Source organism: Platalea leucorodia (genome assembly GCF_965183815.1).
Source record: "Platalea leucorodia genome assembly, chromosome: 5".
Classification (NCBI taxonomy): Eukaryota; Metazoa; Chordata; class Aves; order Pelecaniformes; family Threskiornithidae; genus Platalea; species Platalea leucorodia.
The window spans coordinates 102,098,100-102,108,190 of record NC_138827.1 but is presented as its reverse complement, the minus strand read 5'-3'; the positions used below and the strand labels follow the sequence as shown (position 1 = coordinate 102,108,190).

Here is a 10,091-nt window from a genome sequence, read left to right as displayed (position 1 = left end):
CCTTAACAAATCCTTAACAAAGCCAGCTGCGTCGGGGAGCTCCGTACAATTCAGGGACAACCTGACTCACCCACACCCGCACCGACAAAGCCCGTTTGCCCTCTGTGTTCCTCTGTCTCTGGCTGAGGCTTCGGCTTTAGCGCTGCTGGGGTTCTGTCACCCGCTCTAACGCGGTGCCTGGGAACCGTGTGAGGGGTGCAGGCGGTGCCGCCTGCCTCCGGGCATCCAGCCCTGGACGAACTGAGCTCTGCTGCTCCAGAAGAGCAAGCCTGGTAAAGCCACTCGCTGCACGCAAGGGTGTCAGTGGGCGATCGGACAGGTTTCCAAACACGGTGAACTCGTACACCGGCAGTATCGGGGTCACACTGAGACACGTTGCTGAAATTCTTGTCACCGTTACACCGGGTCGCGCTGAGTATAGATGTTTTTACAGATTTCATCACTCCTCTCCAGCGTTCAGGGACCAACTGTGATGTCCTCATCGTCAGGGGAGAGATGAGTCTGGCTCTGTCACCTGCTTGAAAGTAAGTTTACACAGCAGGTTCTCCAAAGGCTACGAGATACAGAGAAGGGTACGTACAGAGAAACGATATGCAGGAGAGCACTAGGCTCTGCTCCGGTGTGATACTGGACGGGAGGAGGTGTGGAGCATTCTTCCTGCTGGAGCCCTTTAACGCTTGTAATGAAAAGGGAAAATTCTAGAACAAAAGCCTTTCCCTTTTATTCCTGTAATGAGATAAAAAGTACATTTGGGGACGCTATTAAAATAAATAGCTAACCATTTTTTAATCAGAAATGTTTATTTCAAAACAGAATGGACGTTTTATCAAGAACTGTTTTTTGCAAGTTTGCGTGTGCTGCAAACTTCTTTCTAGAAACTTTGATTCTTGTTCTTGACAAGCACAGGAGATACCGTTTTCCTCAGCACGTCCGTAAAATGTGAGCAAATCTGTTCTATAGATTTTTTTTTTTACATGAAGAATAACCTTAACTACTTTAATTACATAATTCATAATTCTATGTCTTCCTTCAAACAAAAAAGCATAAGTTATAATTACATGCTATGAACCAGGGATGAGTAAGGTGTGCAATATGCTGCTGTGTTCTATTTCAGTATGACAGTACGTATACCTACAGAGTTTGCTATGAAATAGTCAACATGTTGGACCTAATTGTGATAAGATGTTGTAATTCCCATTGCATTTAACGGATGATGGGGTGACGTGGAAGTCCTGAATACCTTCCAGGGATATGTTTGCATGACAATTAATTAAAAAAAAAAAAAAGGCGCTGAAGAGCAGCAGCTTTTTTTTGGTCTTATTTAACAGCTACTTAATCCTAGGCTACTTGGATTTCATCTTTGCTGTATTCGTATCTTGGTATAGGTTAATTCATTTTCTTTCTAAAAGCATTTAGTCAAATGATTTTTGCTTGTGAAAGAGTAATGCAGAAACACAGATCGAGTAATATTAATTTGAGCACATTAGTTCAGATAAACGCACCATAAAATCCACGGAACAAACCCACAACACTGGAACGAACACAAAACCACGCTGAGTTTGGCTGCCCGGGTGGTGAGTTGGATCTTCTTAAGCTGCCATCAGCGTCCTTGGGGCCAGCACGCTGGGCACAGACCGGTGCTCTCGGGGGGAGAAAGGGAAGGGAAGAGACCCCCCGTCTCCGCAGCCTGGGAGGGCAAGGGGGTGCCGGGGCTTTCGTCCCTGCGCCCCAGGTAATTCCCTTTGGTCCGTGTCCGAGTGCGCGCGCGTAGCCGGTCAGGCCGGCAGCCGTGCTCCTTCTGCTGCCCGCGTGTTGTGTTGTGGTCTCCTCTTCCTCCCTTTCTCCCGGGACGGCACCTCCCTCGGCCGCACCGGCCGCAGGAGAGGGCAGCCAGCCCTCGGCCGCGCCAGCCCTCGGCCGGCCCAGGCTCTTCCCCGGCAGCCGGAACAGCGTTCCCAGTTGCAGAGGGAATCAAGCCCAGCGTTCTCACTTCCCGGGTGAAGGCTTCCATCACCGATTTTATTTCTACACAGCCGGGCACTCCTCCCCTGGGATATTTTAAAAGAATTTAGTTAGATCCGCTTAATTTTTCACAAGCGGGTTATGGAGGAGGATCCGAGGCTCTGGATCCCAAGTCGGCAGGGATGCCGCGCCGTGCTGCCAAAGCTGAGGGACGGAGCAGGAGCACCAGCACGGCCAGGCACTTAGCGTTCACTGCTGGCAAGTTTTCATTCAGGTTACTTGGGTCTCCATCCCACGGCATCAGACTCTTACTTGAACGGAGTCCTAAATTAATTTTCTAATGTTAGCAGCAAAGCATTGGAATGCACTGAATTCCCAGATGCCAGGACCTTGCTGTAACTCCTGAACTGTAGTTGCCTCAGAAGAGGCATTCGGCACGGCGCTGGCTCGGGTGCTGCGTGGAAGCAGCCCGGCGCGCGAGTCCGGGGGGAGGCCCGGCTGCGACCCTGCGGCGGAGAAACACCTGGGGTGAGGAGCTAGGAACGGCCCTGGGAATCTGGCCAGCGTTGTAACCTGGAGCAGATGCTTAAGGCACATTACATGAATAAAATCCACAGATAGTGATAATTGTTGTTTTGTTGGTTGGTTGGTTGGTTTGTTTGTTTTCCCAGGCATTTTAATACGATTATGGAACCTCTGCCACCGCATTTGGAAATATCAGGTAGAACAAGGTAAGCTGCAAAAGGCTGATTTTACAAATGTCACTAACTTTAGTACTCAAAAAACTGGAAATTACTGCGAGGAAATTCCTGTCTAGGGAAGTCTAAAAGGCTTAATAGAGATGTCATAATAATAGTGAAGTACACATGGCAGTAATAAAAATCTAGAGATGCATCTAACAATGTGTGGGAAACGGGGCTCTTGCCATGTATTTTTACTTTAAAACAAATACAGAGAACTGGAGCATGTGCAGCACCTTCCTAGAGACAATTTAGAGGACATAGTCCGCTCCTCTAGCACTTTTAGAGTAGGCTTGATTATGTCTCGATTCACATGTGGCTGATTTTTATGATGATACCCGTGAGTCCGAGTGAGGCTTCTGGGTTACAGCGGCACGGTGGCTTTACAAGATGTCACGGTGGTTTGCTGCCTGTGAGCGAGCTTTTGGGCTGGTTGTGCTGTGCAGGCTGCGAGGATGGCGGGGTTTTCGAGGGTCTCGATAGGGAGCAGATCGTAACAAGATACTGAAGAAACGCTGAAAACAGTTCAGAATTTTGCTGTGCGCGGGAAATTTGGCACAGCCTGATGAAGCCACCAGGGAAAGATGCCAAAGCCCACTGGTAGGTATTTGGGGGGAAAAGAATTAAGAATGGAGGAGGAAAAGTCCTATTTGGGGCTAGTTTTGTGTACGCCTGCCGTTAAAGCTTCCCGAAGGATGTCACGATGAACCCTCGGGACCCGCAGCCGAGCGGGGGTGTCCGCTGCAGCCCCGCTCCGCCCGCCCGGGGGCTCCCGGGGCCCTCCCGCACTCGGGGGGGCAAAACCTGCCGCGGCCCTTCCTCCGCCCGCCGCCTTCCCCCGCTGCCGGGGGGGCAGAGCCCGGGCGGGGCCGGGGCGCGGCGGAGGGGCCGCGCCGGAGCCGCGGGCCGGGGCGCGGCGGGGGGTCCCGGGCGGGGCGGCCCCGCCGCCCTTCCCCGCCCTTCCCCGCCCCGGCCCCGCCGCCCTTCCCCGCCCCGGCGGCCGGCGCGGCGGGCCCGGCCCGGGCGGGGCAGGTGAGCGCGGGCGGGCGGAGCCGGGCGCGGCCCCTCCCCGCTCCGCTATAGCCCCGGCGGCGGCGCGGCGCGGGCAGCTGCCGGCGGCGGCGGGGAGGCGGCGGGGCGGGCGCCCGGCAGCAGCAGGATCGGTCGCCGGCCCCGCCGCCGGTGCGCGGCCATGTGGCGGGCGGGCGGCCCCGCGCTGCGGGCGGCCCTGCCGCTGCTGGGCGCCGCCGTCTCGCTGTGCGCAGGTAGGGCGGGCGCGGCGCCGGGATGCGCGGAGCGGCCGCGGGATGCGCGGAGCGGGGGTGCGGGCCCCTCGCCCGCCGCGCCCCGCACCCGGACCCCCGCGCCCCGGGACCCCCCGCCCCGCCAGCCGAGCCCGCGCCCGGCCGGGGTCAGCGTTGTTTCTCGGGCGGTTAAGGAGCTTAGCGCGTTTAGTGGCGATCAACGCGTGTCCCGCAGAAGCAGGTCAGCTGGGATTTGCGGGGAGTCGCGGCCCGCGCCCGCTGGGTACCGCGCCCGCAGAAGGCTGCGGGCCCGCCGGGCTGTGCGGGCGCTGCCGGCCGGGCCGGGCCCCGAGCGGGTGCTGTGCGCGGCCTCTCCTCGGTGCCCGCCGGCAGCGCCCGCACCGAGCGCCGTCGGTCCTGGCGAGAGGCCGCTGCGTCCGCCCGCGCCGGGTGTCGTGCGGGGCCGCCCGCGCAGCGAGACCCGTCCCGTCCCGCCACGGGTGGGAGGGAGTTGGCAACCCGCTGGAGGGCTTTGGGCAGGGGTGCCAAACGCGCGGCGTCCAGGTTCTTCTCTTGCACGGCAGGTGGTATGAAACGTTCGTTCTTCTCAGTCTTTCCTTGAAAAACTGAACTTACGCTCTCACCTAATGCTCTGTAAAGCAGCGCTTATCTTTAAGGTAAGGCAGTGTAGAACAGAATGTTGTAAAACGTCTCTGTGAGGTTTACTCCAGCGTACTTTTCTCTCACTGTTTTCACCACAGGAGTTTCTTAGTGTGATGCTCGTTACAGTCTTGCAGAGAGCGGTGGTCCCAGCCCCAAGCTGAAAGGAAGGACCGGGCCCGCTCCCACATCCAGGTGCTCATATGATCCCTCCTTCTGGGAAAGGAGGAGTAACAAAGCTGAGCTGTCGATGTTTGAAGGAGCTCTGTATAGCGTTATACATCTACTAAATCTTTGTTACCCTCAAGGGGCATAAAACCTGATCTATCCGAGCTCTTCGCTTTGTTTGTCTAGTTTTTATTATTTAAGTTTGGAAGTGAACCACAGAAATAGGCAACCCCGTGCTACTCTTCTTTTTCCATGGTACGCTTGCATTGACTGCAGCATTGCCAGCACCGTGGCCATTGCTACTTCCCTCGGGAGACCAATACACTGGCAAATCTCATTGCCTTTGATTGTCATTTATATAAAGCAGTCTTGCATTGCTTTGTTCTCTTAAGTTGCAATAGTACTGTCCTCTGTGGTTCTTACCCCGTTAGTTATCTTTTCAGAGCCTGGATCGGGTATGGGGCGTGTGCGTATGGTCCAGCACAGGCAGATGTCCTGGCGTACCTGGGAAGGGTCTTCAGGTCTCGAGCGGCGGTTGCTGTTGAGTGCCAGGCGTTTAGCTGGGCATCTGCTCGTACTCCACCGCAAACCTGTCTGATGGAGGCACACGGCTAAGCGTGCTCTGGTAGACTCTTCCCCCCCTCTGCTCTCTCATGCAAGTTTGAAGGTGCTGTGCTGGGCAATGCAGGTCTCCTGAGGAACTTGCATTGTGCCCCAGTGTTCAGGAATATTTATAGGATTAAGAGCATAAGTGTTTTGCTACTGGCGTGGTGAACGGTCCTGCTGCTTCCCGCCTGCTTGCCTCGTGTGGGCTTCTCAAAACGGCTTCCCCCAGCTCCTACCACCGTTGTTCTACATCGCCTCCATCTTGGTGTATCGAATGCTTTGCCCGCTCCTCTGTGCTCTTCACGGCATTATTTTGGGGGAAGCAGAGAGTACTCGGCGTGCTGTAGGGTTTCTAAATAAACAGGAGGTGAGGGTGCGGATTGCAGTAAGGCAGCGTGTTGCTATACGTGGCGGTGGCACGTGAGCCTCTCGCAGTGCTCACCACTGAATTGTCTTGTTCTGTATTTCTTAAGAGAGCCTTTAGACAAATTCTGAGTTTGTGAGGGTTTGTTTCCCGCTTAAATGCATTTTGATCCTCCAAAAAGCAAGCCACCAACCCCATAAGCTCTCCCTGCTCCCTGTGTGTACAGCCAAGCAGGTGGGTGCGAGGGGATCGTTACCGTAACTGCGGGACTGCCATCGGTCTGCGTAGCGAGGGCAGAGGAGAGCACACGCACGAGCAGCTGCTGCTTCCAGCCAGGGTGATATAAACTTGCTGTTTAGAAATGAGAAGCAAAATAGATTGCTATTGAAAACTGCTACGTAAGGATAAATGCATGAAAATAGCGTAACATTGGACTCTTGCTATGTGAGTAGTACTGTATTCAAACAACTTTGTTGTCTTGTCTTTTCCGTACTGTAAAATATCCTTGTATTCAGTTATAAACAGTTGCTGAAAATGCCCTGTGAATCTTAAGTCTGAATTTTTAGCACACTCCATTTATTCCAGTGTTTGCCATAGAATATAAACTGGGACTGAGGGTCCGAGGTACGTACCACGCACGGCGATGGCTGTTGCCTGCACGCAAAGCTGTCAACCAGCCGCTGCACATCGGTGTACGTGTGTGTTGCTGACGGGTCCAGAGCCGCGTTCTGCAAAGGGCATCTTTGTTCCAGCTTAGTAATTTGGTTTGCTTAGTCCTTATTAACTGGTAATATTGAAAAGCCTATGTGTTGTCAAGCACAAAAAATAGCGTGTCCTTGGAAAGAAGTACTGCAATAGCAAAGCAGTTGTACTTCACCAAACAATTTAATTCACTGCCACGTAACAAATTATCAGTATGATGCTGTCGTCTCATTTCTGCGGGTCACTGAAGCTCTGTTTTCCTAGCTTTTAGTAAAAAGCTTTAATAATGAAAAAGCTTTAATGAAACAATGTGGATGAGAACTATCAGCACTTAATGGCCTGACTCTGAGCTACCGGGGTGTCTGCCAATAATTTGCACAGATAAGAGACTGTATGTGGGGTGAGTGGGTGTAATTTAATTCTGCCTTTTTGGAGTAGGCTCTAGATCCTTACCAGTTGCTTGCAGATGATTATTCTGGGCTTTAATCAGGCCAGGATATTTTGTCACTTTTGAAGAGCACCGTGGGGCGAGAGCGGTAGGGTTGTCCTCCTCGCGCGCTGTGCCGCAGCGCAGCCGTCCCTCTCTCGGGGCGGCAGCGAGCGATGGGCTGTGCCCGTCGATGCAGCCCGATTTGTGCTGGAGCCTCTGCCGAAGCCTGTCCTGAGTTCTGGGTTACGGCATTGAGATGTCGGAGCTTTCAGCAAAAATCCCTAGAAAAAGGGGTCCCGGACATCAAGCTGAAGCCCCTCAGAGCTGTAGTCTGCTACCACATTTTTATCCCTATCAGGTGCGGGGAGGGGGAGGCTCAGGGCTTTTTTCCACGCTTATTTTTATAGGCTAGAAATTCAGCTTCTGCCTGGCTGTGAAGGTTCTGATAACCTGGCAGTTAGCGGAACCGTGACATGAAGGTGTTGAGCAGTGAGCAGATGATAGGGAAGAGAGCCTTAGCTAATAACTCCATCCCCGTTCAAAAATAGTTTCCTCTCTTTCACTGAAGTGCTGTTAGGCTCTGAATTACCCAGGGCTGTTTCTAGCTGCCATGCAGGGAACAAAGTCCTAATTGAAGCCCAAGTTGGATGCCTACATTTAGATGCTGTGAGCACCCACTGAGGGGGGGATACCCCCACCCCCCAGCAACTTTGGACCTGTGTAGATGAATGCGGGCACGTGCCAGTCGCTCCGATGGAGGCTGGCAGGTTTTGTCACTTTAGCACGCATCCTGTCCTGTCCTGAGCGCTGCAATCCCGGCGTCCCCCAAGATGCGAGAACCCTTCCGTTGCCTTAGTGCTGAAGCGATGGATGTAACCTTGGCTGTGCGTCTGCCCCTGCCAGCCTTCATTCAGGGGCGGCTGCCTTCCGCTGCTGGGGTAGCCTCAGGAATGCTTTTTTCCAGAATAAACGGTCTTTGCAAGTTCAGTTTTTCTTACAGAAGAGAGTAGTTCAGTTGGAAGGGACCTACGATGATCACCCAGTCCAACTGCCAGTATGCAGCTGGCGTTTTATCTTTCTGTTCTTGGCTCATCTTACGTTCGGTGGTGGCAAAAATAAATAAAATAATACATTAAAAAGTCAATGTTTTCTTGATTCCATGTTTACCAGGAGCTGATTCTGGGTAATCCGAGCGGTGTTTGCAGAGCTCGCGTCCCCCTCACTCCTCCAGCGGTACATGTTTTCAGTCTGGCATACAATGGGGCAAAAGCAGCGACAGTTAAGTAAAAGGGGATGGTTTTGGTTGCCAAGTGTTGTTTTGAAATGCTTTGCTCTTCTTAATACAGCAGTTCTAAACCATTCAAATTTTCATCTTCAAAGTGAAATTTCGTTCTTCAGCAGTACCTACTTTTTGTGACGAAGGCTGTGTTTAGCTGGAGGGGAACTGTGGCACTAGAAAAGGCAGTCGGTGTGATTTCCCGGGTCTGAAATACCTGGTCAGACTGTTCTCAGGTGTTGACTATATTCAGCTTTCAGTGCTAGGGATTCTTTTTTTATGCAAGCCATTTCAGACTTGGAGTCGGTAAATGCTGTCAGCACCGTCTTATCGCAGCCGCCTCCCCGTGCGTTTGTACCCTCGTCCCTACGCTGGGTCCTCCGACAGCGATGTATGGACTGTGAGACCAGCAGATTCTTCCTCAGCTTTATGTATATGCTGTATTTCACAAAACTCTTGCATGCAGTGTTTTGCCACACGACTTACCTTTCCTAAAGCTTTTCAAAGGATACCTCGCCTGTTTGAAGCTAATGGGAAATTAGCGAACGTCCTTTGACAGCTTATTCCAACGAAAATAGTTTCACTGGGTTTTGTTGCCCTTTCCCTGCTCATTTAATATTAATTTAAATGCCTGGCCTCAGTTTCTGTCTACTGTTTTTTTGTCATGGTTGCTGAGCTTTTCTAGAACAGGGATTTTGAGTACCCAGTATCCTGCCTCCAAAATTAAGACACTTCTTGTACATGTTAATAAAATCACTTCTCATACACATTTTTAAGAATTGGAAGCATTGGAGCTATTTGTGTCTCTCGTTCTAAGACATTTTCTTCAGTTCTGGAATAATTACTTTTCCTCTCTTCTTTACAGCTTTCTAGTTTTTGCCTCGTTTGGCATCAGTCCGTTTTGCAGTATGTCTGTATAGTGAGCTTTTAATCTATTATATTACTCCTAATATTTTTTTCTCCAGAGAGGGAAGTCCTCCGTATTTTTCACAGTAGTCCAAAAATCAAAGTTTTTTCAAGACTTGTCCTTGCTCAAGATTCTGGTTTCCTCTTCTGAAGAAACGTGTTACAAGAGAGTAAATTTGACAGCGACGTGCTATCCCTTCCATGAACGTGGCTGACCGCAGGAGGCAGACGCCCCTTGGCCCGTGCGGGTGGGCGCAGTGCTCTGGGAGGGAACGCGCTCTTCCCGCTGCACGTGAAGACTCGCGGAGTTCCAGCTGATATGTGCAAGTTAATTCTGCTCCCCTCCCGGCGCGGCCGCGCTCGTGGCTGCGTGCGGGCGGCAGCAGGGCGGTCGCGGCCCCGACCGCCGCGGCTCCTCTGGCAGGTGCTCGAGGAAGGAGGGTGGGACGCGGCGCGCGTTCAGAAGGCGCTTTCCCAACTCCCTTCTGAACTCCCCCAGCTCTCAGCAGCTTGCGGGTTAAGGGCTCTCAGTCAGAAGATGTATTTGTGTCGTTATGCATAGCGGTTTCTATCAATCTCTAGTACATAAAGGTGGAGTTGTCCAGCGACTTTTTGAATGCACTAATGCTTTATCCTCAGCAGCGGCAACACTATCGACACCTAACGCTGGTGGGGAAGGTGGCAAGGCAGCACGAGACAGAGGAGTGCTTCCTCCTGCTTCTTGTGAATTTGCTGTCAATAATGTCTGTGCTGCCCGAGAGCTTTCGCGTTAATGGGAAATGGTGAGTAGCTGATCCCATTTGTCTTCTCAATATGATGTGTGATTTCTTTATAAAACTTTCATATCTCCCCAAAATTGCCTTTGACGCGAAGGAGCCCGGTTTCTCAATCTCTGTCCCGTCCCCCTTGCCATCTGTCCCGTAACCCTTTCTGCTTCTCCTGTGCCCTTTGCAGCGGGTGAGGGGAACCAGTCCCGCATGGCAGAACGGGGCGTTGGGTCTGCCCTGCCTTCTCCTGGTTGTGCCCTCCGTGA

The 10,091-nt window shown here is 52.5% G+C and overlaps 1 protein-coding gene across 1 annotated transcript in view; it reads left to right on the top strand.

Annotated features, from left to right (window-relative positions):
- Positions 1–3,894: 3,894 nt before the first annotated feature.
- ACVR1C (activin A receptor type 1C) overlaps positions 3,895–10,091 on the top strand; it is a gene marked incomplete at both ends in the record, with an annotated part of 30,280 nt that continues 24,083 nt past the window's right edge. Inside the window, one exon of the mRNA XM_082312564.1 lies at positions 3,895–3,967. Within this exon, the coding sequence (XP_082168690.1) occupies positions 3,895–3,967 (73 nt within the window). The remainder of the gene's footprint in view (positions 3,968–10,091) is intronic.